Here is a 16,276-nt window from a genome sequence, read left to right on the forward strand (position 1 = left end):
AAGCACAATACACCCGGGAGGATGACACTGTATTCCGTGTCCCTCTATATCGCTGCGCTAATGCGCTGGCAGGAGGGGAGAGATATAGCAGGGACACCAGGTCACAGTATTCGGCCACACTCTCCAACACAGACCAGTGTGTGTGTGTGTGTGTGTGTGTAAGAGTGACCGGCCGAGGGCGCGCGCGCACACTGTGTTTGTTCAATATGTTAACACGGTTTGCTTAATGTGTGTCCACGGAGAGTCATCTCTCCTTTGGCGTGTAGATATCGGATGGGTGAGAGGTATATCAGCAGCCCTGTCACCTGTCACCGAGGCCACGATGGAGATTTTGTAAGAGACAAAAAAAAACCCCCCACTGACGAAAGGCTTCCGTCGCGTCGAGCATCCGCACTGCAATATAAGCCAGCAGGTTGATGGTTTTTGTTTAACTTTATTTAGGGCCTTGTTTTTGATATACGGTGTTGGGCGTTGGCGTGTGATTGCAGGATGTTGTCGCTGATAAATCATACACCTTTGGACGGAGGTAATAATGGGGCTATGAGGGAAAGCAGATCTTCTGCTTTACTTCTGCTGCGCTTGCTGACACACACATTACCACAGGCGCTGTCGTAGGCGCACATGATCGCACCATTATCACCGGAACGGGTACGCCGCCTGCCGCGGTCGCATTCGGTCGTAGCCTGTTTGCTGTTCTACTTTGCCGGAGCAATCTAATTTTGAATCACACACATACACACGCGCACACAGACACGCACTCGTTCTGATAGCTTCCGGTGCACCAAGGGGAACAACGAACACCCAAACGGTCTGTGCCTTGGGTGGCGCTCTGTGATCAACTTGGACTTGGAGGAGCCACCGATCGATCATTGCACGACCGGTAATTGAAGGAAAGCGACAACGTCTTCCAATGACTGCTGTTGCAACACCCAGTCGACCAACATTGGTGGTCGTGGTGGGGGTGCTCAAACACTAAAATCCAATTAAAGATGGGAATTTGATTAAAGGCAACCGTTGAAGGCATTTGAAGCATGGAAATGCGTTTACATGATTTCAGAAACAGGCGCAGAAACATTGCGCTAAGCTGTTATCTTTAATGGTCTACGAGTAGATAGCAATATAAGGAATGATTTAGTTTCAGAAATTGCCTCTTATGAGCTTCTTGAAGGTTGACAAAATCAACTAACAAGAACCTATGGTAGATGTACCACCAGCTGCTGATTGTTAACTACATTTGAGGATCTTTTTTGGCAGACGATCATTTAAAGTTGCTGGTAATTCCAACTCCAATATTCTACTGTTCTACGTAAAGCTATCTATTCTTACACTCTTTCATGGTACTTTATAAATTCATAACAAAAAATTGCCTTATGCTGACAGAAAAAAAACGCTCCATCGAAAGCTATGACCTAACAAAATCAATTTTATGATTGCTGAAAGATAAACTGATAACGGTGGTGTCATGCACACGGCGCAAAGAAAGTAGTGTTTATTGTTGCAACCTTTGGCGGGATAATTTCTAGTGAAATAACTTACTCATTTCACACGGTGACTCATAAATATTGCAACGATCTTGATCGAGCATTAGTTTGAAGAATGTGAAAATATCTTCGAAACAAGCAATGTAAAATGGAGTAAAATGAGAGTAAGAATAATGTTTCCCCACTTTTTACACCACATGTCGTTCGGTGCAGAAGTTGGATAAAACGCTTTTCTTATATGACGTGGATCTCTGTAGAACAACAGGCGTTATTCATACCATAGGCATCTCTGGCCGGTAAATAGTATCGTCCGTGCCACAGGTTGCCGGCCCTGCCGCACACCCAGAGCTCATCGAAATCGAAACACACACACACACACACACACACATTCCAACCAGGATGGGAGATAAGATAATGGCGAGAGCACAATTTTAGTATCACATCCAGCCATAGCGCCCAGATAGCAGCCGTAGCAGCAACAGCAGCTGCGGTGTGCGCTGTACACGTTGTTGAAAAGAGTATCGCCCGCCCAGATGGGGGAACCTTCAAAGAAGGCAATTAGATTGCTCAAGTCAAGACGTCGGTGGCTGGTGCTTCTTCACATTCACTGCAATATTCCTGCACCCCAGCGCCTTGAAGCCCTACTTCTTCTTCTTCTTCTACTCCCTTTCCTTTAGTATTGTTTTAATTTGTGTTGTTGTTCCCTGGTGTCCTCTACCACTTTCCTTCTATATCACCGCCCCAACAAGTACCCCGCACAGGGACAGGGACTTGGAGATTGCAGAGATTTCTATGTTCCCGCGCACTGTTTGCTCCAATATGGCGCCAGAGTGCCAACAAAGATATAGCGTCAAGGGATATAGACCATTCGGGACACACACATCTTATGAGCCCGGATGCTCCGGGACAGGTAAATACTCGGAGATACCGCATCAAACAAACACAACGTGACAAAAAGGAAAGAAAAAAAACAGAATGATGATGATGATGATGATAAAGAATCGTCTCGAATCGGATTTAAACATTGTACTTCACATCTAGGCGCTTCTACATTTTGCTCGTCGCAAAGGTTACATTTCATTTGCGATCAACTCTTTCTTATCTTGCTCGTAGCTTATTGATTGATCTCATTTTTGTGAGCGTGAACAATAACAAACGAAATCATTCCCCCATACAACTGTGGGCTGTGGTATAAAACGGGGTTAAGGAAAGGCTAAATATGCGAGTTTCACCTGAAGCACCGGTTTGAGGTTGCAGTTCGTGATGGAGCTAATTAGCACTCACTTACTATATTGGGGCTGGGCGATCGTCATGGTACACATCGTCTATCATTTGCTATATACCACACGCATATGCCAAACAACCTTTGGTTTTTGGAGTGGCGCCATTAGAAAATTGTATGTGCATTAATGTTTTAATGTTTTAAAATTTGTTTAAGCTTTTACTATGACAATTGTAGACACATAGAATGATCATTTCATACACGATCAAGGACATGGCTGGAAGAAAACCAACCAAACTTCCCCGCGCAACCGTCAAATGCAGTAGGCTTTGATTGATTGAATGTCACGTCGCGAAGAGTACACGCTGTAAATAAAGCACACACACAGCAAAATCTAAACATGCCGCGTCGTGATACACGGGCAAGAACGGTTCCACCGTCCCGTAAAACTACCGATACCAAATCCCATCATGGTGGTACTGGCAAAAGTGCCAGTCCACCGTCCAGCGGCAGCAGCGCTGCCGAACCAACGAAACCGGCCCCGTCGGCCATACCAGCAACACCCGCGGCACCAGGACTGTTCTCCCAAATGGCAGCAACGGCCGGCGGAGTTGCGCTAGGATCTGTGTTGGGCCGTGCACTGGGAGGGCTGTTTGAACGAACGGAGCCGAAGGATCCGCAAAGTGCGGATGCACTAGAAAAGGAAAAACAATCCGCCGTGGAGCAGGGGGCTGCTGTTACGGAGAAGAGTGCTCCCCCGGACGTATGCAACCTGGAGATTAAGCAATTTCTTACGTGCGTCGACAGGGAGGCGGATGTTAAAATTTGCGAAGGTTTCAAGGAAGCGATGCAGCAGTGCAAGAACCGAGCTTCGACGAAAAATTTGACTCTTTAGTCTTTGCTGATAGAGGATGAAAATCAAAATGATTGATAATATATATGAGCAGAATTTTAAATCTGTGAGTATGTGCAGAGTAGAATCTTGAAAACAATAAGAGTAACAAAATTCATTAAATAATTGATTTAAAATTCAATTGGCTCATTGTGTCATTTTACCGCCAGACGGTAGTACCAAAATTTCCCAAGAGGTGGCGCTTATCGGAATATGTTGCATACAACCTGCATGCAAGCGGTTCCCTTCGGTATGGTTTGATGATCGACGACGATTTTAGATAAAAAATTCTCAAATTGTTGTGAAATTTTGAATCACAAAAAAAAATATTAATAAATATGAGCATATTCAGGTAATTTGTGAACATTTAACAATAAAAGTAAAATTTGCCTAATTGTTAAGTGCTACTGCTTATTACAACATTTTTACATTCTCTTTCAAATAAAAAACCAACACAAGTGCAAGCAAATGATTATTTAAAGTTAAATGCATGTGCTCCGGCTTATTCACCGACGAAATGTGTTCGGCAACTTCCAACCTCGGTACCGCTAGTGTGTATCGCTTGTGCGTATTATTTTGGGTTACAAAAAAACAGCAACGTCGCCGCAACAATGTAAAGCCGGTTTGCTGGGTTCCCCACGCGTGCATCGGTGTGCGTATGTTTTGCGCCACACTAGCTGATATTAGCGACACGTCTGTATTGGGGCACAGGCCAACCGGGCACTCGCTGCACAACACCAGGCTGCTCCACCACAGTACCGAGCAAATAAACGACCGTAGCGGAGCGTTTCTAGCGGCTGAACACAGCTCTCGCCAACTTCACAGTTGCCCGTGCCAGATCCACCCGGTGTGCCGATCGGATTGCGTTGTGTGGTAGCAGCCCCAGAACAGTAAAGCAAAAAAAACCCCATCGAAATGGCCTACCGTGTACTGACGCGTACCGCCGGCAGCAGCCAGCAGCAGCAGCAGCTCAAGTTGCTGTCCGACCTGTTGATCCGTTCGTTCAGCAGCGGCCCCAAGAATGTTGGGTTCATCGGGCTCGGCAACATGGGCGGTCCGATGGCAAGCAACCTGATGGCGAAGGTAAGTGGGGGGCTCACATTTCCGATCCGCCGCATACACACCGCCGGATCGCGTTACGTAAAGGGCGTTTTGATTTCGTTTTTTTCTTCTTTTTTGTGGTCCAAAATTGCACACAAACACTCACGTGTGCCGGTAGGGGAAGAAACTTCCTTACACCGCAGCACCCCACCGCATATGGGGTGATTTCTTCGCTTTTTTCTTTATCGAAAGCCAGCCCCGCGTATGATAAGCTCAATGTCAAATTGATAAAAATTGTCTCGCCATCAGTGGTCGTTATCCCGGTGTTGGTGGTGATCGTCAAACGCGTGGAGGCTTGGCGGTACACACATCTCACGCCTACTTTGATAACGTATACGTGTGTGTTACGTACGCACGGACAAACAGAAAGACACACACACACAGACATACGCAACGTTCCGTTGGGCATTAGAAACTGCGAGCATGTCAATGCGCAATGTTGCTAATTACTGATAACTCGTGCCCCGCCAAGGAAATGTGCGAAACACAAAGTTCCTTCACGTTACATTTTAGAGATCACCTTGCGTTCCGGTTTAGTGTGTTCACGTTGCGCACGGAACTGCTATTCTTAGCTGACCTTGAAAATCAATCATATACAGTGATCGCGAAAAAGGGCCCACGAAAAGGAGGGGGACGGGGGGCAGGAGGATGGCGGGGGGCAAGAGGAGGACAGTTCATTTACACGCGGCAGCGGTTAGAATGAAAGTGAAACGGCTACGTATGCATAGAATGTTGCCGTGGTTACCCGTTTTGCGTTCGATGGATACTGCGCAATATCTGTGAGAGTGCGTCATGTTCCTATTGTAAAAAATCATATTTACGGACAACCGTAATTGAAAAATTCAATTAAATGCCTTTAAATTGGAATGAAATGCTTCTATATCATTAACGTTTTTTCCCCCACAGGGCCACAAGCTGCACGTGTTCGACATCTCGAAGGACGCGAAGGAATCGCTGAAGGCGAAGGGTGCCGTGCCGTACGACAATGTGGCCGAACTGGCCAAAGCGTCCGACTTTGTGGTGACGATGCTGCCGAACAACGACATCGTGGCGGACACGTACGACACCATCATCGGTGGCGGCGGCATCAAGAACCAGACCATCTTCATCGACTCCAGCACGATCGATCCGAACGTGGCGAAGGCGGTACGCATACGAACGCGCATGCAATACGAATTGTCCTTATTGTACTGAGCGGGAAACGGCTTTTACTATCCCACTTGCAGGTCCAGAAGAAGGTTAAGGCGGCCGGAGCAACGTTCGTCGATGCGCCCGTGTCCGGCGGTGTGCCCGGTGCGAAGAACGCGACGCTCACGTTCATGGTCGGCGGCACGAGCGAGGAGTACCAGGCGGTGAAGGAGCTGCTCGAGGGCATGGGCAAGAAGATTACGCACTGCGGCGGCTACGGCATGGGCCAGGCGGCCAAGGTGTGCAACAACATGATGCTGGGCATCTCGATGTGCGGGCTGGCCGAGTGCATGAATCTGGCCATCCGGCTCGGGCTCGATCCGAAAGTGTTCGCCGACATCGTGAACGCGTCGACCGGCCGTAGCTGGGCGTCGGAGGTGAACAACCCGGTGCCGGGCATCATTCCGACCGCACCGGCTGCCAGCGGCTATGCGGGCGGTTTCGCCACCGGGCTGATCACGAAGGATCTCGGCATTGCGTCGGCCGTCGCCACCAGCTCGAACTCGCCGATCCCGCTCGGTGCGCTCACGCACCAGATCTACCGGACGCTGATGGCGAAGGGTTTGGCCAACAAGGACTTTTCCGTGGTGTACGATTTCCTCAAGAACACGGAGGGCAAGTGAGCGACGAGCGAGAAGCGACGGGGGTTTGGTGGGTAAACGGTCTGACCAGGCGCGGCGCTTACCGGAAAAAAACGCACCCAGGTAGCGCATACAGTCTTCCAGAGCATGCATTTATGAAACGCCAATAAACGGTCGTTTAGATTTTATTTTTCAAATTTCAATCAACACGTGGTGTGTGCATTTACTACGAGAAATGGGATTAGTAGAGTTAGATAATCATGCTCATGTTTCGGAATCATGGTGTTGGTTAATTTAACTCATTAGGATTATTACACCCGATTACCCTATCCCATTCATCCCAATAATAACCATCGTTTCCATACTTACAGTCGTTCGCTTTATTCAGTGCTTCGCCGTATCGGTATTGAGCACGTCCTGCCGGAAGATGTACTCTTCCGCGTACCCTTGCACATCACAGCTTGCCTCGCAGGTGTAGCACACGAGGGTGCCCCAGTCAAGCTGCTCGCTGTTCAGGCTGTTCAGCAGCTGGGGCATAATTTGAAATTCAAACACCCGCCGTCCGGCACACCGTCCGCAGGGCGGAATGGCCTGCGGGAGCTTGGGCGACAGCCAGAGCGGTTTGCCGCCCCGCTCGTACCGCAGCACCTGCTCTGGGTCGGCCGAGATGCGCTCCTTGAACTTGTCGAACGTTTTATCCTCCACCTGGTCGGACGAATACTGGTCCAGCTCCGCCTCGGACAGCTCGTCCAGGGCGCCCGCTTTGCCCTCCTGCTTCAGACGCTCCAGCTCGGCCAGCTGCCGCTTTGCGTTCTCTTCCTCCGAAAGCTTTGCCTTTGGCTCCTAAAACGCCCCAGTAAATGCCGTATTAGAGTGTTTTCGATTGTGTTTTTGCGATTGCGAACTTACATATTCTTCCTCTTCGGTAATGATTTCAAATTCCGGAAATTGAATGCTGCTTGTAGCGCTCGCCGGGACGGTGGACCCTTCCTCGCTGCAGCACACACTTTTGTGGACCGCTTTCCAATCGAGCCGCTGGTGGGCCGCACTGCAGTAGTTGACCGCTTTGCAGCGCGAGCAAAGCTTGGGCCCACGGCAACCACATACGACGCAAAGCGGTACGGGAGACTTGATCGCCGGCTGTGGAAGGGGAAGGAGAAGGGGACACTGGAGCGTAATTTTCCCGCTAGAAGAGCGTCACAGGTGTCAATCAGAAGACATTTACCGATTCTTTCGTCTCATCCGGTGGATCATATTCGTAGTACTCGTTCCGCCGTGGCAGCTGGCTGCGTAGTACTTTGATGGTGCTGTAATAGTAACAATAAATTGATTTATCCGTCTTGTTTTTCATCCTCTACGCTGCTGCTTTTACCCTGCTTCCGGTTCGGGTGATTGATTACAGGCCGCCGTTAAGCAGACAAACACGTACAGCGTTCGGTGGAAGCTGTTTTCGTTTGCCTCTACCGGCGCATAAACCTAAAAATGAGACAATACAATTGAAAATGTATCGAGTTCGCCCGCCCGTTCTTACCCGCTTACCTGACACAGAAATCCAAGCGGCTCATTGCACTGGCCACACAGCAGATCGTCCGGTTTTGGCAGGTGTTTCAATTCTAGCCATGCCGGTTTACCGCCAACCTTGCTGCGGAAGAATTTGTTCGTCAGCAGCCACGGTTCACACGGTTCCAGAAAACCTAAATCTACCGAAGTAACCTCCATCTCGCGGAATAGCCACTCCTCACTGCTTTCCGAGCTGTTGAACTGTTCGGTTCAACTGGACCGCTATTCTGGAGAGGAATGTAAACAAGAAAACGTGCGTTTGACAGTTCGCAGTAGGACATGTGCAATCACATTTCCAACGGATGCAGGAAGTTTTCTGCGAGCAGAAACGGCTTAGTGCAAAGAGAAACGACTTACAAACGTTCGAGCAGTGTATTTTCAACAGGTTAGGCAGTAAGAAAACATTGGTTTTAGTCCTTTTTCATGTAAATTATCAAGATTTCAGCAAAAGCTAATCGTTCTCATCTGGTTGGAAACGGCGTACCCAAGGAACAAAATCGATGCTGGCCCAAAGAGCAAATTGCACGGATTCTGAAACATTGAAATTCACATGATTGTGCATTGATCCACGATGATCATTGCATGCTTGTAAAATGCTTATTGGTAGACTTTGAATTCTTTCTTTAACTTTTGTATAATTGTTTTACAGTCTGGCCTCACTGACTGAACTTCGATTGCATGCCAACTATGTATTTAATTTGTGCTTTTTAGGTGGCACGTTTTTCCATACAAAAAATTCTCAACAGGTCATGAGATTTTTGTGATTTTCTCAAACATGTTTTTTTTTTATACAACCCTTTTTTTCATACAAACCGGTAGGCCTTCATCGAATAAACGGTGCGTTGCAATGAACAATGTGTAGCTTCTGCTAAATCCAAATGTAGCTGAAACCGATTCGAACGTAGTTATCGTAGCTATCCATAGCAACCGGATAAAGATTTGAAGGATAGTGAGAACAGGTGTAATATAGTTTAACCTCACTGTTTGTGTCTTTTTTAGTTGGGTTGTTCATTAGTTGGCAGCTCAATAGTTGGGTTGTCAGCTAACCAACGAGGTAGCTTTGGCAGAAAGATACACCGGTATGGTCGTCATCGAGTTAAGAAGCATAGCCCTTGCAATGAATTTAAGTTTGGTTAACAAAAGGTTTATGTACAAAACTGTTCGGTGGCGATTTGATTCATCACATTGTCTGCCAAGCAACTCAGCTATCGTGTGCGACCTCACTAGTTGGCACGCAATTGTATCCGAAACCGCTGAGCTCATACTGTAATAACATGTTCATATTCCACGTATATTGAAAGAACGTTGTATAGGAAACGCTCGAGTCATATTGAATTTGATCGTAGCTCTGCATACTAGAGCTGAAATAGGTTTGCCAGATAGTTGTACGTCTTTAGTAGACAACCAGACTTATGTACATATTAAGTTATGTTTTGTTAGTTATGTTTTTGATGATATCTATTTTACGATTTATTAATCACAATCAACTCGTTTTTTCACATTCTATTAGCCGCGTTCTCACACGGCATATTCTGCTAGAAAATATCAGTCAAACACAATTGTTCAAAAATTATTACTAGATGCATACGTACTCTTCCTGTAAAATGTATGAACTAATTCACTATTTTCTTGCTATTACCAGCCCGATTCATTATTAAAATCATAATTCAAATTTGAATCGAAAAGCGCTGTCAGATGTCAAACTGTTGTAACGAACTTTTGGAACGAACAGTCCTTGACCAGAACCCGTGTTTTAAGAATTATTTTGTTAAATTACTATAATTTTATCAATCGTGGTGGGTGAACGCATTTTTTTTACACTTGTTGCTGGTGGAAGGGGAAAAGTTTGAAGAAAGATATGACTTGTGAGAACGTACCTATTCACATCGCTTCCCACATTCTCTTATCCGACGACAAACTGACGCTACCATCAAGACCCGTCAACTTTCGTTGCCTGGGTGTTGGGAAGCAATTTTTTTTTCTAACCATCTCCATCCCCGTTGCTAACCACTTTCTCGTGCACAGAACGCAAATGCAAATCATTTCGGACAGCTCGGTGGCTTGAAAAACTACCCTAAAGCTAAGTGCAAACCATTGTTTAGCCATTGCTTCGCCATTTGGTCGAGCAAAACCCGTACAAAGTAAGCGAACCCGGTTGTCGGGCCCCGGCACAAGGACGTTCCTACGATCAGCTGTGGGTGTGTGTGTGTGCGGGCGCGTGCCATGGAACCCGTGCGCATGCATCGCAGTGTGCGTGCGCTGGCGTGTACGTACGGTGCTGGGCAGGTTGGTAGTGTTTGTGCCGGCCCGTCCACTTGTAAGTGGTCCATCGGTCGACGGAAGCAGCAGCTTCGGCAGTGGCTGTCAGCAGCAGCGAAAAAGCAGCAGCAGCAGTAGTCAGTAGCAGGGTAGGCGAGCAGCAGCACGGTGCAGCCAGCAGAATCCAAGAGACGGCCTCCCCCCACCACCGTGCGTTCGTGTCGACGGTGTGAAAAGAAAGGACAAAGAAAGTTGTAACACTAATCGCTCTCTGCGGTCGGTTACTACTGTGCTTGGAAGCAGTATTTCCAATCGGAACTCGGATTCGAATCGAATTCTAACGCGAGGTGACAGAGCTGTGTGATAAAAAAGGATGAAAGTGTGAGAAGAAGAAAAGGAAAGGAAAACGAACACCCAACTTGCGGGCCCGGCTGTGAACGTGAAGAAGGAGATTTTTTTTCTTCTCAATTCCATTCCACACCGCACTCGTTTTTCTTGCCCCCCTCCCCCTATTTAACTGGTCGGATTTCCTCCCGCTACGCGGTAGTGTATGTGCCGTGTGAGCGCGTGTGAGTGTGTGTTCGCTCCCATTGATTGTGTCGCGTGCGGACGTGCATGCGTGTGTGTGTGCGTGCGTGCACACGGGGTGGGGGTGTGAATGATCACGGAAGAGACGTGAAAAGTAACGTGAAGTGACGTGCGGCAGAAGGGTGGCTTTTTTTTTAGATCGTGTATGTGTGTGTATGGTGGCGTTGCTCCCTCCCCGCGATCAGCCGTTGTGCAGTGTGAAGTGTGTGGTGTGCGGTGCCGATTAAAAACGCACAGCAGCGGTCTCTCGACGTGGTTTCCTTCGATTTTTTTTTTCGGCCGTTGAAGGAAGACCAGAGTGTGAGTGAGAGAGAGAGAGAGAGAGAGCTGCGGCGGCGACACTGGGATCAATTTTTCGGTCGGTCGGTCGAAGCCAGCGGTGTCACGAAACGTGTTTGGTGTTGGTTGCCGGGCAGCAGCAGCAGCAGCAAGGAGGTGTCGTACTCCCCACATCCTCCCCCGTACATCTACCGGAAGGATTGTCCCGTTCGCTGTTAAAGCTGCTTGCCAGCGGTAGCAACAGCAGCGCTTTTACACCCATCAGAAGAAGATAAAGTGATCGTGCATGTGTGTTGCGGTGTGTGTGCGTGTGTTTTGTGCAGGGGTGGAATAAGGCAACCCGCTTGCGTCCCGTCCCCCTTTTGCTAATGCAACACATTAATACACACACTCCAAGCACACATACAAAAACCTCCAAACACACACACAGTGTGTGCAGTGTGAGGTGAAAAGCGGTGCCGCTATAGGAAGATTGCACGGGTGCAACGAAAACGAGGTTGAAAAGTGAGAAGAAGCGAAAAGATTCCGTAACCACCCATAGCAGCAGCAGCAAAAGTGGAAAGAAATTGCGAGTGGCTGTGTGTGTGTGTGTGCTTTTGTGCGCGCGTGCCTGTCAGTGTGGTGAGGTTTCTGCTTTTTCGGGTTTTTGTTAACTCGCACGCTTGCGGGTGAACGAGTGTGAGAGAGAGAGAGAGCGCGCAAGGGAACTGTGCAACCCAGCACAGTGTGTCGTCTATCCTTGCGGAGCGCAAGCTAGAGGGAAGCGAAAGCGCACTAGAGAAGCAACGCGCTAGAGACCGGTTCCGCTATCTCTGTCGTGTGCACGCTCGCTCGCTCACACCGGGTCCCGAATGTCGGGCGACGGGATGTGTGTGTGTGTGTGGTGTGGTGTCGCGCAACGTGAATAGAGAAAAGCAGTAGTAGTTGGCCGTGGAACGACGTCGCCGTGTGCGCGAAATGATGTGTCCGTCCGCTCGGGCGTGTGCGTGCTAGTGTGGGTCAAAGTGGAAGTGAGGGGGGAAAAAAGTGGTAGCAACTCGTCGATCGCGCCCCGCGTGTCTCTGTCGATCTCGCTCCCCACTCCCCACGGTTCGGTCACAGAAACGTCACGACGAGCGCTCATACAAAGAGAAGCTCACCCGTGTTGGTGTGTGTGTGTGTGCGCGTGAAATTGATGAATTAGGAAGCTAGTTAGTGGCTGTCGCAAGAGGGACGGTGTGCGCGGGTGACCATTTAGTGTGCGCTGGTTTCGGTGTGTGCAACACGAGCCAAGGAAGGGCAAAAGAGACAGACATCGTCTTCGCTCTCTTGCGTGCGTGCGCGCGCGGGCTCGTGTGTGTGCGGGGCTGCTTCTCATTCATTTCGGAAAACGCGTACATATCCAACCAACAAACACACAAACACAGCGAAAGAAACCCGTACGCACACACTGGGAACATTGCGGGTCGCACACAGCTATACAAGTCAGTCACACATACAACCCCCTCTCCCCCCTCATACACCAGCAGCAGCGCGGAAGAGATGAGCCGATGAGAAGAGATGCTGTCGGTGGTTATGTATGCTGCTGGCTCGGCCGCTGCTGGCCTGTGAGCGAGAGCGAGACGGGTGCGCCGCACACATCATCGTCGGTGGGTTCAGCTGGCAACAAAGTGTGTTGACCACCACCCCACCATCGATTGGAGGCGAGTGTAGTTGACCGACTAAAGGGCGAAAACGGCAACCATCATTGGCTCAAACCAACCAAAAAAAAGGTAATTAAAATAGGATGAATGGTCCTTTTTTAAGTGTTTTTCTATGTACTATTGTAATGAGGATGGGGGGGGGGAGTATTCAGTGTGCGGTAATGAGCGAATGTGCACGCATTTTTGAAGAGGTAAGCTGCAAGAAGTCAGTCCGCAGAGGTTACTTTGATTCCGTACATTGCAGCTAGACCACGATAAACTACTTAATTGTGTGCTGCCACACGGATACATACAGCCCCACACACACACACATAGACGTAGCACTTTGTAGTAGCAAGGTTGTGTGTGCGGACGGACACGTACGACTGATGGTTTATTACAATGTGTGAAGTTATGATTTAACGAATCAAAAAGTTATTAACGTGATAAAAGCTTAACATTCGCCGCATTTATGCTTCCTACAGTGATGGGGAGAGTGAGAGAGCAAGAAAGAGAGAGAGAGAGAGAGAGTGGGAGAGAGAGAGGGTGTATTTTACTAACTTAACTTGTATAGAGCATTAGGTATGGCCAACCACACCACGTACAACCAAACCAGCAGTGAGAGGGCAAGATGATGGTCTAGAGATCACATGTTTGGAGAGGCGAGACCGAAGACCGAGCGAAGAGATCATTTTAATTTGTCTCTAGATCGGACGATTCTCCACCTCTTCCTCCACCGCTGCTGGTCCCGTGAAACTGCGGGAGTGTGGGAGGTAATGTGAATAAATTTGGAAGCCAACCATCCACCCCTCTCTTTTGCACTGGCTCACCACCCCATCGCACCATCGTTTTGGACTTGAATAAAGACCAAAAAAAAAAAAAACGCTCAAAACGGAGCTGGAGAAAGAAAACTTACATGAATGGGGTTTGAGCTGCTGGCTGGTGCTGGCGGTGCTGGGTTGGGTTGGTGGTTGTGTTGAGTGAGCTCGCACATATGTGTGTTCAGCGAAGAAGATCTTTTCGTGTCGCTTTTTTTTTGTTGCCCTCTTCCTTCGACTGTGTGTGAATATATTCAGGTTTGTTGCGAAAGCCGAACATGAAATTGAGAGTTGGCGCTGCTGCTGCTGCTGCTGCTTGCTGCTCCTTTCCATTCGAAATTGGGCGAACCACCACCACAGTTGGCGTTGCGCGATTTCCTTACCGGCGGGCCCCTCCGGTGTTGCGGCCAGCTCGCTCTACTGGTGTGTGTGTATGTGTGCCATGTTGGCCGCAAAAAAAGTGATGGTCCGTGGTCCGTCCGAGGGAAATAAACGGAGAGATAGAGAGCTGTATAGAGAGAGAGAGAGCTAGAGAGAGGGAGCGAAAGAAAAGCCATTGTGTGTATCGTGTTAGAGCACAAGCGCTGAACAGACCTTTTTCACGTACGCACATGCATGCATTGCTCTCTCCCACCATCCCCCCGCGTGGTCGTCGGTGTGCGGTGAACTACTTACACACCCCATCATCGCCCCATCCCCACTCCCTCCCGAGGGCTAGTGCAAACGCTACCAAAAGTCATTGTACCATTGTCGATTTTTACATATGAAATTAAATATCTTGCCAAGACGTTTCCCTCCCCTGGTGGGGTGCAGTGTGGGGCGGGAGAGAAGAGAGTTCGAACCCTCTCACACAGGGGTCACCCAGTTTGGCAATGGTTTCGATGTAAATTATATTGTTAATTTGTTTCGCCTAACTCTTAAAACTTGCCCTAACAGTTAGAAATGTATTAATATTGTCTTTTTTTCTCTTTCTCCCTCTCCTTTTGCAGTTATGGATAGAAGGGACGCATCGGCATCTGCGTGAGGAAAAGTAAGCATGATACGATGATACGATAAGCTTATAGTTGGTCAAATTTACAATCAACCTGTTAGAAAATGACATCCCGATCCAATAGTCTGCTTAAAACCATCGTTTTAATTCTGTTGGATTTGCTCGATGCTCCAAATGCCACGAGTTGATGAATTTTGCCATGCCAAACTCCACCTTAGCTTCCAGTTTGAGTGGGCCCTCACCTAGAAGGAATCCACAGCAAACAAAAATGTGTATGAATATGAATATGAATATGAATATTATCGACAAAGCATATCGGCTGTGTGGTTTATTTTATCAGCCAGACGTCTGATTTCAATGACCCTTTCTGTTTAAAACAATTGTTTGTCACCAAAGTCCGGTCCATACTAGAGTTCAATGTTGTATCAATGGTTATGGTCTATCCATAACATGCTGGTGTCCGCATGGTCCGCACTTATTGAGCGTATTGAGACGAAATTCACTAGAGTAGCTATTCAAACTGTTACGATCCGAGCTTCTTCGGCAGGCCACGCAAAGGATTTTGGGCAGAGTCTTTGACACATTGCCCATTTACCAGTTCTTCCCACTAGTTGCAGTATTTGCTGTCGGAAGGGATAGTTTAGCTTGGAAATCCAGGGGCTCTGTCCTATTTCGGAGATTGGAATGAAAGGTTCAGTTCTGCGTTAGAACACTGTTCGCGCGCGTAACAGGAACCTTAATGTGGAATGTGGAACAGATTAAAACATATGAGACTCATAGATGGCTTCTGCTGGGTCTGCAGTCCTGGGATCGGTGTAGAGAGGTAGGGCAAGCAATCAATAAGAGATTTTGGATCTTTGAATACTATTTTTGGTGAAGTGATGGGTAAAGTTGTCAAAAAACCGGAGTCGACTCCGACCATTTCAGAACCATTTCCGGAAGGAGGTCTACCCAGCATTATCCGGAGTCATCTGATCCGACCAGAATCGCGCGGAGTCGTCCAGTGTCTCCCGGAGTCATCCGGAATCGGAATCGTCCGTAGTCGTCCGTAGTCGGCCTTCGAAACTAAGGCCTGTATACGAAGTGTACGCACAAAGTGGAAGATAAAAAATACAACAAAATGAAATGTCTGATCACAAGCACTTTGCTCAAACGGCTCCGTTAACTCCGGTCTTCTCCGATTAGCTCTGGACGACTGCTAATGAATCCGACTCTGATCAATTCCAGCCGACTCCGGACGACTCAGATTCCGGACAACTCCGAACGAATCCGGACGACTCTGGACGACTAGGAATCGGACTAACAATAGTAAAAGTCGGAACGGAGTCGTGGGTGCGCTCCAGAGAGGACATCACTAGTATGTATCTCTGGACCGGTTGCGTGTTATAGTGGTCAAGTCGTACGACCTAACAACAAAAGTCCATGTTCCGTGTATACCGAACCTCTCATACCGACTATCCCGCTATGGGTAAATCGAACAAGTCACTGGTAGCCATGCTCATTAGCGTCTAGGACTATGATTGTTGCATCAAATAAAAACGTCATGAGATGCGGTGCGGTCATGCGCGTCATACGAGACTTATTCTATCACACAACCGACTAATGAGACCATACTGCCCCGGCATGTAGAAACCTTCAGGCCATATCGAAAGCCT

General features: G+C 48.2%; 4 protein-coding genes and 1 long non-coding RNA gene across 8 annotated transcripts in view; 4 read left to right on the top strand and 1 right to left on the bottom strand.

Moving 5' to 3' along the window:
- LOC125906856 (uncharacterized) overlaps nucleotides 1–16,276 on the top strand; it is a 264,465-nt gene that overhangs the window by 209,326 nt on the left and 38,863 nt on the right. The gene's annotated exons all lie outside the window — the stretch shown is intronic.
- Nucleotides 2,992–3,659, top strand: LOC120953550 (coiled-coil-helix-coiled-coil-helix domain-containing protein 2-like). The gene has a single exon (XM_040373604.2). It carries the CDS (start codon nucleotides 3,104–3,106, stop codon nucleotides 3,596–3,598), a length of 495 nt encoding a protein of 164 aa, XP_040229538.2. The 5' UTR covers nucleotides 2,992–3,103; the 3' UTR covers nucleotides 3,599–3,659.
- LOC120949917 (probable 3-hydroxyisobutyrate dehydrogenase, mitochondrial) lies at nucleotides 4,297–6,668 on the top strand. Its single transcript, XM_040367521.2, has 3 exons — nucleotides 4,297–4,678; nucleotides 5,603–5,842; nucleotides 5,923–6,668. Exons 1-3 carry the CDS (start codon nucleotides 4,511–4,513, stop codon nucleotides 6,505–6,507), a joined length of 993 nt encoding a protein of 330 aa, XP_040223455.1. The 5' UTR covers nucleotides 4,297–4,510; the 3' UTR covers nucleotides 6,508–6,668.
- Nucleotides 6,822–8,252, bottom strand: LOC120949918 (programmed cell death protein 2). The gene is made up of 5 exons (XM_040367522.2): nucleotides 8,005–8,252; nucleotides 7,838–7,941; nucleotides 7,691–7,772; nucleotides 7,375–7,605; nucleotides 6,822–7,308 (listed from the first exon to the last, which is right to left on the bottom strand). The coding sequence occupies exons 1-5, from the start codon at nucleotides 8,182–8,184 to the stop codon at nucleotides 6,850–6,852; spliced, it is 1,056 nt and encodes a 351-aa protein (XP_040223456.2). The 5' UTR covers nucleotides 8,185–8,252; the 3' UTR covers nucleotides 6,822–6,849.
- The window catches only part of LOC120953852 (uncharacterized), a 45,193-nt gene continuing 38,863 nt past the window's right edge, over nucleotides 9,947–16,276 (top strand). The window contains exons 1-2 of one of the 3 annotated variants that reach the window (XM_040374166.2): nucleotides 9,947–12,902; nucleotides 14,620–14,660. The gene's annotated coding sequence lies outside the window, so the exon portion shown is untranslated. The remainder of the gene's footprint in view (nucleotides 12,903–14,619; nucleotides 14,661–16,276) is intronic. The other 2 variants (XM_049607587.1, XM_049607586.1) reach the window with 2 other exon arrangements.

Source organism: Anopheles coluzzii, chromosome 2, assembly GCF_943734685.1.
Source record: "Anopheles coluzzii chromosome 2, AcolN3, whole genome shotgun sequence".
Taxonomy (NCBI): Eukaryota; Metazoa; Arthropoda; class Insecta; order Diptera; family Culicidae; genus Anopheles; species Anopheles coluzzii.

Bases quoted from the DNA above. Each gene is read 5' to 3' on its own strand.
- LOC120953550 (XM_040373604.2), top strand. From the start codon at position 3,104: ATGCCGCGTCGTGATACACGGGCAAGAACGGTTCCACCGTCCCGTAAA.
- LOC120949917 (XM_040367521.2), top strand. From the start codon at position 4,511: ATGGCCTACCGTGTACTGACGCGTACCGCCGGCAGCAGCCAGCAGCAG. The intron at 4,679-5,602 runs GTAAGTGGGGGG...TTTCCCCCACAG, and splicing joins CAAGCAACCTGATGGCGAAG to GGCCACAAGCTGCACGTGTT. The intron at 5,843-5,922 runs GTACGCATACGA...TCCCACTTGCAG, and splicing joins ATCCGAACGTGGCGAAGGCG to GTCCAGAAGAAGGTTAAGGC.
- LOC120949918 (XM_040367522.2), bottom strand. From the start codon at position 8,184: ATGGAGGTTACTTCGGTAGATTTAGGTTTTCTGGAACCGTGTGAACCG. The intron at 7,942-8,004 runs GTAAGCGGGTAA...TCTCATTTTTAG, and splicing joins CGCTTGGATTTCTGTGTCAG to GTTTATGCGCCGGTAGAGGC. The intron at 7,309-7,374 runs GTAAGTTCGCAA...GGGGCGTTTTAG, and splicing joins TTACCGAAGAGGAAGAATAT to GAGCCAAAGGCAAAGCTTTC.